Here is a 17,254-nt window from a genome sequence, read left to right as displayed (position 1 = left end):
GACTGCACTCCAGCACAGCACTGGGGGGAAATTGAGCACGTTGAGAACAAGAGGGGACCCTCTGGTTTTTGGGGTCTTAAATCCTCCCCTGGCTTGCACAGTTCTGCTGCAAGTGGAGAATAAAACAAGTGTGAGGGTTGGAGCAGGAGCTTGGCTGAACTCCTGCCCTCTGGCTGTGGAGAGAAGGGAGTGTGGAGTGCGGAATTCCCACAGGGAATGAGCAGTAAATGGGTGACTGGGGAAGCTGAGCCTTATCAGCCTCACGTTAATGGGTAACCTCCTCCTCTGACATTCAGACCCTCAAAATGTTCCTGTCCGTCTGACTCAGCTTCTGTTTGTTCAACATCCAGCTCTACCAAAGATTGGGCTGTGGGAGGCTCTAATCTCCCCTCCCAGAGCGTCTCTCTCGGGCTGTGACCCTCAGCACACCCCGGGAGCTGCTTGGGTACGTGACCATTCATGTTTTATTTTTGAACACCACCATCCAGTTTTACCTTCAGTTCTGTGCTGCCTCCTGCCTGTTTTGGTGCCTGGGCTCTGGGGCTGTATGATAATTTTGACCTTCCCCCCCTTCCTCCCCACAAATGAATTATTTGGCTCATAAATTCCAAGTTCCTCTTTGAAACAGAAAAAAAAAAAAAAAAAAAGAGCTCTGGCAAGCTGTGAGCTTCATGAGACCGGAGCTCAATTCCCCACTGCACCTTCCTTGGGCAAGCCTGGGCAAGCCACTCTAGCCCTCCATGCCTCAGTTTCCCCTCTGCGGTGAGAGGTACTCAGATTTCTGTCCTCACTCCCTTTGCCTGCTTTAGTTTTGGGGTTTGTGGGGTGCTCAGGGCAAGCAGGTGGATTTTTCATCCTTTCTCCCTTTCCCTTTCCCGAGGCAGCTTCCCAACCTCCGAGCTGGCACCCTCTGGGCTGGGGAGAGGTCAAATAAACCCTTCTCCTTCCCTGCCAGCCCAGTGCCCTAAAAACAAGGGAAAATTATCAGTAAATGCAGAGTCAGAGCTCAGATCTCCCCTCTCCCTTTCTCTCCCCTCCTCCCTTCCCTCCCCTCGAACCAGGACTTGAAAGGAGCTGTGGGATGGAGGAGAGAGTGAGGGTTTGGCAAAAATCCAAATCCAAACTCCTTATCCAAACCCTTTATCCAAACTCCCTATCCAAACTCCTCCATATCCAAACTCCCTTTCCAAACACCTCCCTCTCCAAATTCCCTTTCCAAACTCCACATCCATCTGCCAGCTTGGAAACTGGAGCAGGAACTGGAGCAGAAACCTCTGGCTCAGCAGGTTGAAATAATGGATAAAATCCAGCTTTTTCCTAACCTTGGAAAGTCCCATCCCAATTAAACCTCCATGAGGGGACAGAGCTGCTGCTGCTCCCTCTCCAGGCACAGCTACAAAAGCAAACTAAAAATTTATTTTGGGGGTTAAACACCGAGAGCACCTTGAATCTTTTATCCCAAATTTCTCAGAGCACGTGGATTGGCATTCTCCAGCCAAATTTTCATTTGCATCTTGTAATGATATCATGTTTTTTTTTTCCCACAGCTGAATTTCCAGGAGGGATTGTGCTGGTTTGGGCTGGGCTGGAGCCTAGGTTTATTTAATTTTGCTCACAGGAGCTGTTTTGGGTCCATGCTGAGTCCAGGGTTATTTACAGCGAGATGTTGTCAGTGTTTCTGAGTGGGGCTACAAAACTTCCAGGCTTTTCCTGCTCCCAGTGGGACAGGAAACAAGACTTTGGTAGGGGACACAGCTGAGGACCACGGATATTCCTGACCATGGGAATGTCCAGCAGTGCAAAACCGGGGAAAAATCATGGAATCCTGGAATGGTTTGGGTGGGAAGGGCTCACCCAGTGCCACCCCCTGCCATGGCAAGGACCCCTCCCACTATCCCAGGGCGCTCCAAGCCCTGTCCAGCCTGGCCTTGGACACTTCCAGGGATCCAGGGGCAGCCACAACTTCTCTGGGAAATTCAGGAATTCCTTCCCAATATCCCATCTAACCCTGTCCTCTGGCTGTGGGAAGCCATTCCCTGTGTCCTGCCCCACCTTCCTCCCTCCAGGCACTGGAAGGCCACCACGAGGCCACCCCAAATCTTCTCCAGGCTGAGCAATCCCAGCTCTCCCAGCCTTTCCTCGTGGACAGGGGCTCCATCCCTCTGAGCCCCTCTGTGCAGGAGCTGCAATGAGGGATGCAGGACTCCAGGCAGCTCTCCCAAGTGCAGTTTGTTGTGTCCAGGACCTCCCAGCAGCCCAGGGCTGTGGGTGGCAGAGCCTGTGCCTCCAGCTGTCAGCTCCAGCTGCAGGCAGCTGGGACCCTGAGCTCAGGGCACAAACGCGTTCTGTACTTTTCTTTGCTGAGCATCTTCATACAGAAGCACCAATCCACACCTTAACCTTTACCTATAACCTATCATAATTACTGTAATTACCATATCCATGTTCCTGTTCTCCAGTCACTGAAGTTGGTACATTACAGTTGAAGCTAGAAGTTGTTTTTCAGTTTTCTTGCAGTGGAAAGTTCTGAGACCTTTTTTCTACTTGCAACATCTGCTGACTTGTTTGCCTGTGCTTCTTTCTGCTTGGTAAAAACATCTTGTTTGAGGTGGGTTTATCCTTTGTTCTAAGTGATAAAAACCCCTTGTAAGCAACAACCCTTTTCCTCCTTGGTTAGCCAGCAAGACTGGCTCAGCAATTCTTTTCTTCTCTATCAAAACTTGCTTCCATCTCTATTCCTCCTTTGGATTCTAAATTCAAAACTCTTTCTGCTGAGCATCCATGTCTGTGAGAGTTCCTTGTCAAACTTTCATCCTTCCCACCAGCTCTGGAATGGCCCCAGCAGCCCCAGGTCCTTCCCGTGCTGTCCCAGGCTGGGGTCACAGCTGAGCGGGGCACAGGGGAAGCAGGAACACTTGGACTGCTGGGATTTGTCTTCCCAGGAAATGGGTGCTGATCCCTGCTTCCCCATGAAGGGCAGAGGGATCTATTTGGAATGATGGGATTTATTTGGAATTATGGCATTCATCATCCCAAATCCCTGTGCTGGATTCCGGCTTCCCTGGGAAGGGCAGAGTGATTTATTTGGAATTATGGGATTTATCTCCCCAAAAATGTGTGCTGGATCCCTGCTTCCCCAGGAAGGGAAGAGGGATTTATTTGGAATGATGGGATTTATTTGGAATTATGGGATTTATCTCCCCAAAAATGTGTGCTGGATCCCTGCTTCCCCAGGAAGGGAAGAGTGATTTATTTGGAATTATGGCATTCATCATCCCAAATCCCTGTGCTGGATTCCGGCTTCCCTGGGAAGGGCAGAGTGATTTATTTGGAATTATGGCATTCATCATCCCAAATCCCCGTGCTGGATCCCTGCTTCCCTGGGAAGGGCAGAGGGGAAGCAGAACTTTTGGAATGATGGGATTTATTTTCCCAAATCCCTGTGCTGGATCCCTGCTTCCCTGGGAAGGGCAGAGGGATTTATTTGGAATGCTGGGATTTATTATCCCAGAAATGAGTGCTGGATCCCTGCTTCCCTGGGAAGGGCAGAGGGATTTATTTGGAATGCTGGGATTTATCTTCCTAAAATTTTCTTCTGGATCCCTGCTTCCCCATGAAGGGCTGGGGGAAAACAGAAACATTTGGAATTATGGGATTTGTCTTCCCAAATCCCTGTGCTGGATCCCTGTTTCCCTGGGAAGGGCAGAGGGATTTATTTGGAATTATGAGATTGATCATCCCAAATCCCTGTGCTGGATCCCTGCTTCCCTAGGAAGGTCTGAGAGAAAGCAGAACATTTGGAATGCTGGGATTTATTTGGAATTCTGGGATTTATCTTCCCAAATATGTGTGCTGATCCCTGCTTCCCTGGGAAAGGCAGAGGGATTTATTTGGAATAATTTATCTCCCCAAAAATGTGTGCTGGATCCTTGCTTCCCCAGGAAGGGCAGAGGGACAGCAGAACATTTGGAGTTATGGGATTTATTTAGAATGCTGGGATTTATCTTTCCCAAATCCCTGTGCTGGACCCATTCTTCCCTGGGAAGGGCAGAGGGAATTATTTGGAATGCTGGGATTTGTCTTCCCAAAAAATGACTGCTGGATCCCTGCTTCCCTGGGAAGGGCTGAGGGATTTATTTGGAATGATGGGATTTATTTGGAATGATGGGATTTATTTGAAATGATGGGATCTGTCTTCCCAAATCCCTGTGCTGGATCCCTGTTTCCCTGGGAAGGGCTGAACAACTGAAACCAGGGAAGGAATTCCTTGTTTTGCATCCCTCACCTATCTCAGAAAAGATATTAAAATATATAAAAATGTAATTACATATAATATAATAATAGATAGAATGATATAATAAATATATAATTAATATAGTATATAATATATACAATGATATACAAGAATATAATGATAAATATAATAATAAATAAGAAATTTTGGCTTGGAAGGAGCTAAAAATAAATCCTGCCTGTGCTGAGTCATCCCCTGATTTCCATGGATCGGTTTGAAGGCAGCTCTGGGACCTGCTGCCTTCCCTGGGGCTGGCACAGCCAAATTCTGGGCAATTTGCACCAGTTTAATTTTTTTTTTTTAATATAAATATATAATGTTACATTGAATTCCATATAAATTGTACATTGCACAAAAATATACACTATATATAGTGATATTATACAATAAATACCATGACATTATTATATATTATATAATAACATCTTGAATTAGACCCATTATGTATTAAATAATGATAATATAATATTATGTTATCATATAATATAATTTTGTATCATGACGTGATATAATATCAGATTACCTAATAGATAATATTGTATTATATAATATAAATAATTATATATAATATAGTATTATAGAATATACTTATACCTATATAATTATATACTAATCAATATTTAGTTATGATATTATAGATGAATTAACAAAAAATTTATTAGATAGTTTAAGTTAAATGTACATTATATGTTATAATAGATTATTATTATTGAATTAATTTGATTATAATATTTATATTAAATTATATATAATATAAAATAATAATAATAAGGAAAAGTTGTATTATGAAAGTTAAAAATATGCATTTATTCTCTATACGATATATGTGGGAAATATGACATATATGTAGAAATATGTAGAAATATGTAGAATTATGTAGAAATGGCCCAAGCCCCGCCCCCTCACCACTGGCCTTGAGACCATTTATGGCACCCATTTATGACGTCACGGTGACGTCACCACCAGCAATCTGGGCGGCGATTGGGGGCGGGGCCGTTGACCCTCTCCGGGCCGTACCACAGCGGGGGCTGAGGGGGGGGGACGGCGCGGCCCACCCCAAGCGATGCGGGGGGGGCGCGGGGGTGGCACCGCGCATGCGCCGTGCGCGTCTCCCCTGAGGCGGGCGGGCGGCCGGGCCGGGCGGAGGCCGCGGCCGAGCCGGGGGCTCGCGTAGATGTGCAGCCCGGGGGAGGCCCCCCCTGGGCCGGCCCCGGCCGGGGACTTGCCCCCGGAGTGGGAGACGGATGACGAGCGCATGGCCTTCCTGTTCTCGGCCTTCAAGCAGAGCCGCGAGGTGAACAGCACCGAGTGGGACAGCAAGATGGCCTTCTGGGTCGGGCTGGTTCTGGCCCGCGGCCGGCGGAGGGGCGCGGTGAGGACGTGCCTGAGGGAGCTGCAGAACGGCTTCGAGCGGCGGGGCAGCGTCCCCTTGGGGCTCGGCACCGTCCTCAGGGAGCTGCTGAGGTAAAGGAGGTCGGGGAGGGTGTGGGGGTGTCAGGGGATGCGGCGGGCGATGGATCCGTGCCGTGGCAGCCTGCAGGGGGAATTCTGCACTCTGGTTTCCCACAGAAGCTGTGGCTGCCCCGTGCCTGGAAGTGTCCAAGGCCGGGTCGGACGGGGCTTGGAGCAGCCTGAGGCAGCGGAAGGTGTCCCTGGCGTGGCACTGGTGGGGTTTAAGGGCCTTCCAACCCAAACCAGTGTGAGATTCTGTGAATTGCGGTTCATGGCGTGTGTGTGGAATTTGGGAGGCCGAGCTGGACAGGGAATCAGAGCTCAGCCAGGGCCTCGCAGGAGGTGTGGGAGGACAGGAATATTCCCCCAGGAATATCGCTGTTAAATGGGGGATGTTCCTGGGATGTTGTGGTGTCGCAGCTGCTGAGGGCACTGGGGATGTGTTGAGCTGGTCTTTGCAACCAGAGATTTTGTGCTGTGAAATTGGAGCCCGGGACTGGCACCTCGAAGAGGCTCAGAACAGCAGGAGCTCTGTCGGTGACCAGAAAATTAAAACCAGTAGATCTGAGAAGCTGTTGTTGCAATTTAATATAACAACGGAATTATCCTGAAATGGCTGATTACCCCTAAAACTGACCCTCCCTGTTCATCCCCTCGCTTGATGCCTCATCAGTTTCAAGTAGAAAAGTGGGAGAAACTTGCAAAACGGGGGGAAAAGAGTAAACAAAAGGCAGTTGGGATCCAGAGGAAGCAGGGGAGGAGTGGAAACCTCTGTGTGCTTCCAGCAATGAAATGTCAAACTTGAGCTGGATTTGGTGTTAGAAAATGCCACTGGAGTGGAGGATGTGCAGGATGTCCAGGGTTTAGAGTGACTGTGTTCAGTTCCATGTGAATTATCTTTTCCCTAGACGTGGGAAGCTCCAGAGGGAGTCAGACTTCATGGCCAGTGTAGACAGCAGCTGGATCTCGTGGGGCGTGGGAGTTTTCATCCTGAAGCCCCTCAAGTGGACCCTCTCCAGCGTGCTGGGGGACAGCAAAATTCCCGAGGAAGAGGAGGTTCTGATTTACGTGGAGCTGCTGCAGGTGAGTGTTGTGGAGAGCTTTCCTGAGATTGTGCATCTCCAGGAAAAACAGGAGTCATTTCCAGTGCTGGGAAGGAGGGGTCAGGGCTGAGCAGATCTTCCTTGGTGCTCCTGAGGTGTTCAAAAGCCTGGAGAGAGATGGGTGCAGTGGCTTGGGGATGGGAGGTGATTTAGATGTTCCTTGAAAATGATGGAGCTGCTCCAGGGGCTGGAAGCAGACTGAGAGAGCTGGGTGTGCTCACCTGGAGAAGAGAAACTCCAGGGAGAGCTCAGAGCCCCTGGCAGGGCCTGAAGGGGCTCCAGGAGAGCTGGAGAGGGACTGGGGACAAGGCTTGGAGGGACAGGACCCACGGAATGGCTCCCACTGCCAGAGGGCAGGGATGGATGGCAGATTGGGAAGGAATTCCTGGCTGGGAGGGTGGGAGGGGCTGGGATGGAATTCCCAGAGGAGCTGGGGCTGCCCCTGGATCCCTGGCAGTGCCCAGGCCAGGCTGGAGCAGCCTGGGACAGTGGAGGTGTCCCTGCCATGGCAGGGGAGGCACTGGGTGGGATTTCAGGTCCTTCCATCCCAAACCATTCCGTGGTTCTGACAATGACTTCTCAGTGACTCCGGGAAAAGGGAGGGACACAGTTCCTTGCTTGTCCAGGGAGGCAAGAACTGTGCTGGGAGCCAGCTGTGAATCCCAGGCTGGAGCTCATTCCTGTGCAGGACATGAGGAACTCTGAGGCCAAGCTCCATCTGCTGCAGGGATGAGCAGGGGGTGGAACAGTCACAGCCTGGCCAGCCAGTGTCCCACCAGCCCAGATTCCCTGGGCATTGTTCCAGCTGCCTTCCCATGGGATTGGATCCTGTCCCAGCCCCTCTTCTCTCTCTGTTACTCTGTGTCTGCAGAATGAGCTCCAGGCCTTGCTGTGGTTGTCTGGGATACTGTGTCCAGCAGAAATGTAGGAAATCTTTAAAGGCAGGAATTTTTATTTGGTTCAGACCTGGGGAGGGATTTCCAGGAAGTGCAGGGGAAGCCAGTTGATTGCCTGTGTGGCTCCTGTGCTGTTCCACAGCTTTTCAGGAAATGTCAGTAACAGAGTTTTGGTTTTTGTGGATGACTGTTTTGGGAGTTCCCTGTGGCTCATTCTGAAATTCTCTCCAGAATAAAGCAGGAAGTGTCCAAGTTGGGAGGAAGGAGGTGTGGGAGGATTTAGGAAGAGCAGGAATGCTGTGTGGGCATCCCTGTGATGCCTTGGAGTGCCCACCTAGAAGAGAGGCCAGACAGAGTTAGAAAATAAAGTGGGTATTTATTAATAAAAAAACCCCAATACATTTATTAATAATAAAATAATAATTAAAGATAAATAAGAAGACATTAATAAATATTTATTAATAATAAATAAGGAGCTCAGAGTTATGCACTAAGGCAGTACAGGATCTGGAAAGCAGCCAAGGAGAGGTCCTAAGGCAGCACTGGATCCCTTGCAGGAGAAGGCAGAGGAAGTTTACCGCCTGTACCAGAGCTCTGCCCTCTCTTCCCACCCCGTGGTCGCCCTCTCCGAGCTCCGCTCCCTCTGTGCCGGCCTCTGCCCCGATGAAAGGACCTTCTACTTGCTGCTGCTCCAGCTGCAGAAGGAGAAGAGGGTCACCATCCTGGAACAGAATGGAGAGAAGGTACAGGGTCCAGGTGACTGCTTTTGGGTGGTATCATCCCTGTCTTGCCTTCCATCTGCCTGGAGAGAGATGGATTTTAGCCATTTTGCTGGCTGAAATGGGTGTTCTCTGTCTGGAAAGGTAAATTGCACGTGCTCCAGTGTTGTTACCTGGTTGTAGGTGACAAGAAATCCTAAGTCTGGCATGGCAGGTTCTTTAAACATTTATAATAATTCAGATTTCATTGAAGAGTTAAAAACATGGCAGACCCTGCAGGTTGACTATTCCCAGCTACACAAACTCCACGTCTCTCGAACCAGCGTGGAATTCCACGTTTTTGAAAAGCTTTTTAAGTTTGTCACTTCCTACAGAGGAGCAGGCACTCAGCTCTGAGATTCCATTTTCTCTGTAATGTTCTGAACTCCTTGGGAGCCTGACATTCCCTTCCACTTCCAGAATCCAGGAACAGCTTTAAATCTTCCAGGTGTTCCATTAAGGCTTTTTGTTTCCACACTGCTGGTCCTGATCCTAATCTAATATTAAATCCTGTGGTGGCTGGGGCATCCTCATGACTCCAAGGCCTAAACTGGGAGTGCAAAAACATCTTTTCCTTCCTTCCTTCCAAGTGAAACTATTCCTAATTGAGATTTCTAGGAAGTGACTCCAGTCTGTGATTCCTAATTGAGATTTCTGGGCAGTGACTCCAGCCTGTGCTGCTCTGATTTCAGATTGTGAAGTTTGCCCGAGGCCTCCACGCCAAGGTGTCCCCAATGAATGATGTGGACATTGGAGTTTATCAGCTGATGCAGAGTGAGCAGCTGCTGTCACAGAAGGTGGAGTCCCTTTCCCAGGAAGCAGAGAAGTAATTTGGGGAAGGGTGGTGGGAACAACATCTGTGGGATGTAGAACTCTGGGACACAATTAGCTGCTTTCTCTTGTTGTTCTTTCCTGTTCATAAACAAAACTTTCACAGCCGTGTGCTGGGACAGCTTTTCCAGCCTTTGTTCCCTGTTCCCTATAAAAACAAGGTGCAGGAATGTTTGCAAGGGTTTGGAATGCAGTCAAGGACTTGTGGGAACCAGCAGTGGTTTGAGGGTGGTTGTATCCAAAATGCAGTGTTGTGGTCCCCTCAGAGAGAGGGGGAGGGAGGTTGTGGGTTGTGAAAAAAGGAAGAAATTTCCTTTCCTTTCTCCTTTTTCCATCTTGTAGGTGTAAAGAGGACGCCAGGAGTGCTTGCAGAGCTGGGAAGAAGCAGCTGGTGAGTGGAATTACCAGGGAAATGTCCTGGAGCTGCTCCAGAACTGCAGATCATGCCCAGGGTTAAACTTGGGGGCTTCATCCCAGGGATGTTGGAGTGGTGGCTCTGAAGCCAAAGCTCTCCTTAAGTGAAGGATTTATTTTTCCAGAGTGAGGTGATGAAGGGAGTTGGAAATAAACTCTTCAACCCACTTGTTCTGTGTGTGCCTCAGGGATTCCTGGTTGATTTGGGATTTTTTTATGGCTCTTCCAATCCCAGAATATCCCGAGTTGGAAGTGACCCACTCAGAATCATCAAAATCTAACTCCTGGCTCTTTTTTTTTTTTTTTTTTAATGTTTAAACAAATCTGTCAGTTAAATTTTTTTCTGACGTGATTATTTCTGAGCAAATTTAGCACAAACACAAACACACATTTCACAACTTTCTCTGCTTTTCTCTACTTCTTGTGTGCTGCAACAGGCTACAAATACCTGCTTTTAATCAGCATGAAATTCCACAAGGATTCCTTTTTTTGAAGAAAATTTCAACGCCCAGGAATGGGAATAGCTGCAGGTGCCAGCTGCAGTACTTCAGATGGCATGTTTTAGATGTTAAAGCTAAAATGTTTAGATGTTTAGTGTTTAGCTGGAATATTTGAGGCCTGCCTTTTGCAGCTTTCCCAAAACCCTCTGATTTTAAAGTATTCCCACACCATGGTGCCAGCAGGAATTACTGGACTCACCAAAGTGGGAATAAGTCCAGGGGAGGGGAGAGTTCCCAGATTTGTGTGTGAAGCTGAGCTGAGGTCTGTGTCTGTGGGCTGAGGGCTCTGTGTGTGAGCTCAGGGCTCTGTGTGTGTGAAACTGAGCTCACTCTGTGTGTGTGTTTGTGATCTGAGCTCTCTGTGTGATCTGAGCTCTCTGTGTGTGTGTGAGCTGAGCTCTGTGTGTGTGTGAGCTGAGCTGCGTGTGTGTTTGTGAAGCTGAACTCTGTGTGTGTGTGTGTGAGATGAGCTCTCTGTGTGTGTGTTTGTGAAGCTGAGCTCTCTGACGCCCAGGAATGGGAATAGCTGCAGGTGCCAGCTGCAGTACTTCAGATGGCATGTTTTAGATGTTAAAGCTAAAATGTTTAGATGTTTAGTGTTTAGCTGGAATATTTGAGGCCTGCCTTTTGCAGCTTTCCCAAAACCCTCTGATTTTAAAGTATTCCCACACCATGGTGCCAGCAGGAATTACTGGACTCACCAAAGTGGGAATAAGTCCAGGGGAGGGGAGAGTTCCCAGATTTGTGTGTGAAGCTGAGCTGAGGTCTGTGTCTGTGGGCTGAGGGCTCTGTGTGTGAGCTAGGTGTGTTTGTGTCCGTTTCCCTGAGCTCTCTCTGTGTTTGTGTCCATTTCCCTGAGCTCTGTCTGTGTTTGTGTCCATTTCCCTGAGCTCTGTCTGTGTTTGTGTCCATTTCCCTGAGCTCTGTCTGTGTTTGTGTCCATTTCCCTGAGCTCTGTCTGTGTTTGTGTCCATTTCCCTGAGCTCTGTCTGTGTTTGTGTCCATTTCCCTGAGCTCTGTGTTTGTGTCCCTGGCCAGGCCCTGAGGTGCCTCAAGTCCAAGCGGAGGACGGAGCGGCGCATCGAGGAGCTGCACTCCAAGCTGGATGCGGTGCAGGGAATCCTGGATCGGATCTACGCCTCCCAGACCGACCAGATGGTACCGAGGGCTCCTCCCCGGGCTCCTCCCCCAGCTCCTTCCCCTCATCCCTTCACCTGAGGGTGGGATTTACCCTGGGAATGTCCCTCTGCACGAAGCTCCCTCCATGTCCTGCTGTTTCTCCAGGGATGCTGCTTGGGAAGCAGCTCTGGAGAGAGGAGATCCCTCTGTTTTCGTCAGCATTGTGCATCTCCATCTCTTTTATTTTTAATTTCCAAATGTTTAATGCCTACCAGTCTGGAGTCCACCAGCATTGTGCATCTCCATCTGTTTTATTTTGAATTTCCAGGTGTTCAATGCCTACCAGGCTGGAGTGGGAGCTCTGAAGCTTTCCATGAAGGATGTGACTGTGGAGAGGGCAGAGAACCTGGTGGATCAGATCCAAGAGGTACTGGAACAGCCAGGGGGGTGGGGATATTCCCAAGAAACCTGCCCAGATATTAATTAATTATTAATTCTTTGGTTGCTTTTAATTATTTAGTGTTTTCCCTTTATGGCACTACAGCAAACTGACTTAATTTTGAGCTAAAACATCAGCAAGCAGATTTCTGTGTCTTGGTTTTGCTGCAATTTATTTTAATTTATTTTAAATTTGCATTTTGTGGGGGTTTTTTGATCAGCAATAATGGGGAAGCACCCAGCTTTCCTAGAAAGTCTTTAGATATATTAAAAATACAAATCAAACCTTTGGAAGCTGGAGCTGTGTGCATAAAACAGCCTGACATTTTATTTTGTCTTGTTTTATTATTTTATTTTATTCTGATTTTTTTCTGTTTTATTCTATTTTATTCTATTTTTATTTTATTCTGTCGTATTTTATTCTATTGTATTTTATTCTATGTTATTCTGTTGTATTCTATAGTATTTTATTCTATTCTATTCTATTTTTATTCTATTATATTCTATTGTATTTTAATTCTAGTTTTATGTTTATTCTGTTTTATTTATATTCAATTCTATTTTATTTAATTTTATTCTATTTTATTGTTTGCTTAATTTTTATAGGTTGGATTTGATTATCTCAAAGGTCTTTTCCAACCTAGTCAGTTCTGCAATTCTGTAATGTGCATTTCAGTGAGGGAAAGGAGTTAATTCTGCAGGAACTGAAGTGAGCAGAGCAGCCTGGCAGTCTAAGCTGCTGTGACAAACAGACAAGGATTAATTTTTTAGCACCATCAGCTCAAACTGAGCCTTCAGCTCGAGCTGAGGGGCTGCAAAATGTCGTGGCTGGGATGTGGCTTGGTCTTCAGCTTCCTGCCTCTGGAGCCCAAGCTGCAATTTCAACTCAAGATTTCTGTGCATAAGCTCCAATCAGAGCGATATCTTTACTCCCACTGTGAAATTCTGCTTTGGGTTTGATCCTCAGTGTGCCACCCTTGGTCTTGTTATTTATTATTGTGAAATAATCTTCATGTTCCTTGTGAAAACCAAGGTGGAAATGCCTTTTGCACTAATTCCTGCTGCCTTCAGGCCAATTTCTGGTTTTGTTTGTTATTTCTGCTTTTGGTGAATCAGCTACAGTAGGGCACAAAGTTAATTTCTAATCTTTATCTCATTGTGTTTATTTTACCTCAGCTTTGTGACACTCAAGATGAAGTGGCCCAGACTCTGGCTGGAGTGGGGATCAATGGTCTGGGTATGTCCTGGGCATTCTATCCTTTGCTCCCTCCCATCCCTGCTCCCTCCTTTCCCTTACTCCCTCCTCCTTTCCCTTGCTCCCTCCCATCCCTGCTCCATCCCTTCCCTGCTCCCTCCCATCCCTGCTCCATCCCCACATTCAGCAGCTTCCTGGGGGAATAAACTCTTCCCCAGATCCCAAAGTTGGTGCCTTGAAGGGAATGGGAGCAGGGAGCTCTCCCCTGTGACAGTTTATTCATCTCCAAATCCTCGTGGTCCCTGTTTGGGGCTGGATTTCAGTTCAAAGCTGGGTAATGTCGGTTTAAATCTATTTTTAGGGTGGCTGCTGCTTTGTTTTGCTGAAGTGATGAGCTTTTTCCTCTGGCCTGGTTGCTGCTGCAGCTTGTTTGCCTCTGCTGAAAGGTGCCAGAGCTTCTTGGCCTCAGTGCCAAGAAAAAAATTCTCCTCCCTCAGATCAGGACTGAATTTTCAGTCCTTTAAAAGAAGTACAGGAAATTCCTTGTGAGTAACAATGGATGGAAGGAACAACAGCTTAGTTTTGGATCTCAGTCTGTGCCGTCAGGATGCCACTGAATTCTCCTTGGAGCTGAAATATTTTCTTTACTCAGCAGAGATGGACTCTGAGGAGCTGGAGAAGGAGCTGGACAGTCTCCTGCAGGACTCGAGCAAGGATTCCCTGGATCTGCCTCCCGTTCCCCAGAAGGTGCTGAGTGCCCCCATCTCTGATGCCGAGCTGGAGGCTGAGCTGGAGCAGCTCTCTGTGTCTGCTGGAGGTGGGAATGGCAGCAGGGCCTGGGAGGGGCTGCTCGGGGAGCTGGGACAGCCCTGAGCAGCACAGGGGTCAGCAGGGTCCTGGGAGAGCTGGGAATTGTGCCTGGACCTGGCTCAGCAGAGCTAAACCCAGTCCTGGGAGAGCTGGGAATTGTGCCTGGATCCTGCTTCTGCAGTGCTAAACCCAGTCCTAGGAGAGCTGGGAATTGTGCCTGAATCCTGCTTCTGCAGTGCTAAACCCAGTCCTGGGAGAGCTGGGAATTGTGCCTGGATCCCGGCTCAGCAGAGTTAAACCCAGTCCTGGGAGAGCTGGGAATTCTGCCTGGATCCTGCTTCTGCAGAGCTAAACCCAGTCCTGGGAGAGCTGGGAATTGTGCCTGGATCCTGCTTCTGCAGTGCTAAACCCAGTTCTGGGAGAGCTGGGAATTCTGCCTGGATCCTTTGCCAGGGGTGGAGGGAAAGCTGAAGGCTCTGTGAGGGAGCTGCTGCTTGGAGTAATTGCTTTTTAAAATTTAACTGAATTGTACAAGGCCAGGCAGTGTCAGAAGGGATTAACCTTCTGATTTTTTTTAAAGAGGATTTGTCCAGCACTCAGCATCTTCCCTGGAATGCTCTTTATGTGGGACAGGCCTGCTTAAACTGGGCTTTATTTACTGATAAGCAAATAAATAATAAGAATTATAAAGAAATAATATTTTATGATTCATTCATGATCTTTTTGGGTCCCTTCCATATCCTGTGATTTAGTAAGAGTGAATGACCAGAGTTCACGGGCTTGAACTGACCTTTCCCTACGCCTGTCTTGGACAGTTTCAGTTTTCCTTTTGGGAATCTGTTCATGAACAATTCCACAGGATTTGCCATGTAGTTTTCCTTCTGTTTGGGCAGATTATAACCCCAATTTCCAAGGCATTCCCTAGAAATTTCCAGGCCCTGTTCCACATGGAACATGTGATTCCAGGGGGATGGAAGGTGTGCTCCCCAGGGGATGGAGCAGAGCAGGGAAGCACCTGGGCACTCTGGAATTGTATTGGGGGGTTGTGGACGTGTGTGATGAGTTCTGATCTCTTCTCCGTTGCAATTCCCTTCACAGATCTGGCACAAAAGACTCCCTCTGCTTCTTCTGAACCCAAAACAGCTCTGGGACTGAATCTCTGAAGAGCCAACAGAATCCTGTTGCTGCAGTTTGGGAAGTGTCTCAATGTTCCTTAACTGATGACCAGAACTTCCAAGGAGAGGGGACACCCCTGTGCTCCTGGATCTGTCTTTGCTCAGCAGCAGGAGCTCCTGCCATGACAATCCACTCTGGACCTGGCCCCAGCTGGTGTTTGTCATCTCTGTGCCAACATCTGGTCTCGATCTGACTCGTGACCCCCAGTCACTGCCACATCCAGTCTTCCCTCCTGGGAACACAACTGCAGCCAAGATAAACTCTTCTGTGTCCATACCAGTGATCAGTTTTGGGTTTGATTTTGATTTCTCTTCCTTTGCTGTGGCTGATGTTGAGAATCTGAGTAGCAGCAGCGTTGCAGTGGCTCAACATTTGGCTGTTTGTGTGGTTGTTTAGAACACTTGGCACATCAGTCCTGCCCTTGCAGCAGCTTAAACACCTGGTGCTTGTTGTGTCCCTCCCTCTGGATCCTGCACTGACAGCCAGGCACTGGAATTGCTCAGTCTGAGGAGATTTTGGTGCTGCTCAGGGAGGGCAGCAATGGCAAGCACAAGACAAAAGAATCCCTCTCTCTGTAACGACATTAAGGCCTTAAAAGGGAGACCTGCAAAAGATTCCCCCAGAGGAGTTTCAGGCTCTTGTGGCCAAGGCTGGGCATTGCCATCCGGCCTCTTTCTGCTGGCACTTGAAATTGGAGCTGGTGGCTATTTTTGTATCACCCCTGTAAGCAAAACTCCTTGGGAGCTGCAGGGTGATGGCTCTGAGCTGCCACGGAGGGATTTGGGGTGGGAAATAAAGGGATCCCTTGGGAGAGCACAGCTCCATGGAACAGCCTTGGCTTTGCCTTCAGCCCTGGCACGGCACTCCCACAGGATTGTGTGTTCCCAGAAAGCCCCAAACCAGCCCCTGTGGATGTTTTTGATGCACAAAACCCTGAGCACCACAGCTGCAGCTGCTCCAGGGCTGCCTCTCCCCCCACAGATGAGCCCAGCCCTCATCTTTTGCAGGTCACTTTTTACCCCTCGCGTGCACACGGAAGCGTGGGAAGCCCAAATCCCTGAAAAACAGAGCTCCAGGAGGGGAATGTGCCCTTCCCTGGGATTCCTGAGCGTGGCAGGGGAGTGCCTGGCTGCCTGTGGATGGATCACCAGCCCTGTGCCCCTCTTCTGACTGGGAATGTGTTCCAGTACCACTGGGAATGTATTCCCACACCACTGGGGATGCGTTCCTCCACACTGGGAATGTGTCCCAGTACCAGTGGGAATGTGCTCCCACAGCATTGGGAATGTTTTCCAGCAGCACTGGGAATGTATTCCCACAGCACTGGGAATTTATTCCAGCATCACTGGGAATGTGTTTCAGTACCACTGGGAATGTTTTCTCACAGCACTGGGAATGTATCCCAGCACTTCCACGCTGCCTCTCCAAACCCCATTCCTCAGTGGCAGCTTGGGATAATGGGAATGAGGCTGGAGTTTCCCCTCCTGGTGATCATTTCTTGCCCACTCAGTCCCAGCCCAGGGCCAGGGGTGGCACTGGGGGTGTCCCCAGAGGCTGTGTCCCCTCTGTCACCGCTCACCAGTGCAGGCTCCTGCCAGGGGAGGGGGGAGGCTGCAGCTCACACTTCCCCCATGGAATGATGTACAATGACTTGAAGCTCTGTATTCCTTTCCTCTGGAAGTAAATGGGAGAAAAACCTCGGTGTTTTCTGCCTGTGTGTGACAGAAGGGGAGGGGAGGGACCCGAGGGGCTCTGGGGACTCCTGTGCTTTGTCCCTGTCCCAGCTGCTGCTCCAGCTGTGCTGGGATCCAGGGATAGTCCTGGGCTGCTTTATCCAAACCCAAACTGAGCAACTGCTCCACCAGACTTTACCCTGGGTTCAAAAAGCCCATTATTAAATATTACCATGTTTAATAATTGTCTGGTTTTCCTGAGCAGGCTCTGCTGCTTTTTGGGTGGCACTGCCTTCATTCCTGGTGCCATTTTGGACACAATTCCTGCTTTTCCTTATCTTTCCCCTTCTTTTTTATCACTGCATCTCACACCTGCACTTTGAAGGCTCACAGTCCCAGCCCTTTGCCTAAACCACTTTGCCCATGGAGAAAAGGAAATCAGTTCTAATGAGCCCCTTGGTTTTGTGCCAGGCAATTCCTAAAGCTGATTTTGGGGCAGTTTTTCACCCAGCTTCTTGTTCTAATTGTAATTGAGCGGCCCAGACTGGGAGCCTGGTACTGGTTTTCCCTCTGCCTGAAGAAAATGGATGTAAAT

At 48.6% G+C, this 17,254-nt stretch overlaps 1 protein-coding gene across 3 annotated transcripts; it reads left to right on the top strand.

Moving 5' to 3' along the window:
- Window positions 1-5,389: 5,389 nt before the first annotated feature.
- On the top strand, window positions 5,390-16,683 carry CHMP7 (charged multivesicular body protein 7). 3 transcript variants are annotated; one of them, XM_041490631.1, is made up of 10 exons: window positions 5,390-5,758; window positions 6,655-6,829; window positions 8,303-8,488; window positions 9,196-9,329; window positions 9,677-9,725; window positions 11,287-11,406; window positions 11,696-11,794; window positions 12,982-13,042; window positions 13,362-13,545; window positions 13,656-13,805. In XM_041490631.1, exons 1-10 carry the CDS (start codon window positions 5,469-5,471, stop codon window positions 13,666-13,668), a joined length of 1,311 nt encoding a protein of 436 aa, XP_041346565.1. In that variant the 5' UTR covers window positions 5,390-5,468; the 3' UTR covers window positions 13,669-13,805. The 3 variants fall into 3 exon arrangements, with proteins under 3 accessions (XP_041346565.1, XP_041346563.1, XP_041346564.1); XM_041490629.1 differs by lacking the exon at window positions 13,362-13,545 and adding an exon at window positions 14,909-16,683 and having other exon boundaries at window positions 5,392-5,758; window positions 13,653-13,817; XM_041490630.1 differs by lacking the exon at window positions 13,362-13,545 and adding an exon at window positions 14,909-16,683 and having other exon boundaries at window positions 5,394-5,758; window positions 13,656-13,817.
- Window positions 16,684-17,254: the final 571 nt, after the last annotated feature.

Source organism: Pyrgilauda ruficollis, unplaced genomic scaffold (genome assembly GCF_017590135.1).
Source record: "Pyrgilauda ruficollis isolate IOZ18807 unplaced genomic scaffold, ASM1759013v1 scaffold125, whole genome shotgun sequence".
Classification (NCBI taxonomy): domain Eukaryota; kingdom Metazoa; phylum Chordata; class Aves; order Passeriformes; family Passeridae; genus Pyrgilauda; species Pyrgilauda ruficollis.
Note: the sequence above shows the minus strand (reverse complement) of the source record. Positions and strands in the feature narration are given on the sequence as shown.

Bases quoted from the DNA above. Each gene is read 5' to 3' on its own strand.
- CHMP7 (XM_041490629.1), top strand. From the start codon at position 5,469: ATGTGCAGCCCGGGGGAGGCCCCCCCTGGGCCGGCCCCGGCCGGGGAC. The intron at 13,043-13,652 runs GTATGTCCTGGG...TTCTTTACTCAG, and splicing joins AGTGGGGATCAATGGTCTGG to CAGAGATGGACTCTGAGGAG. The intron at 13,818-14,908 runs GTGGGAATGGCA...TTCCCTTCACAG, and splicing joins GCTCTCTGTGTCTGCTGGAG to ATCTGGCACAAAAGACTCCC.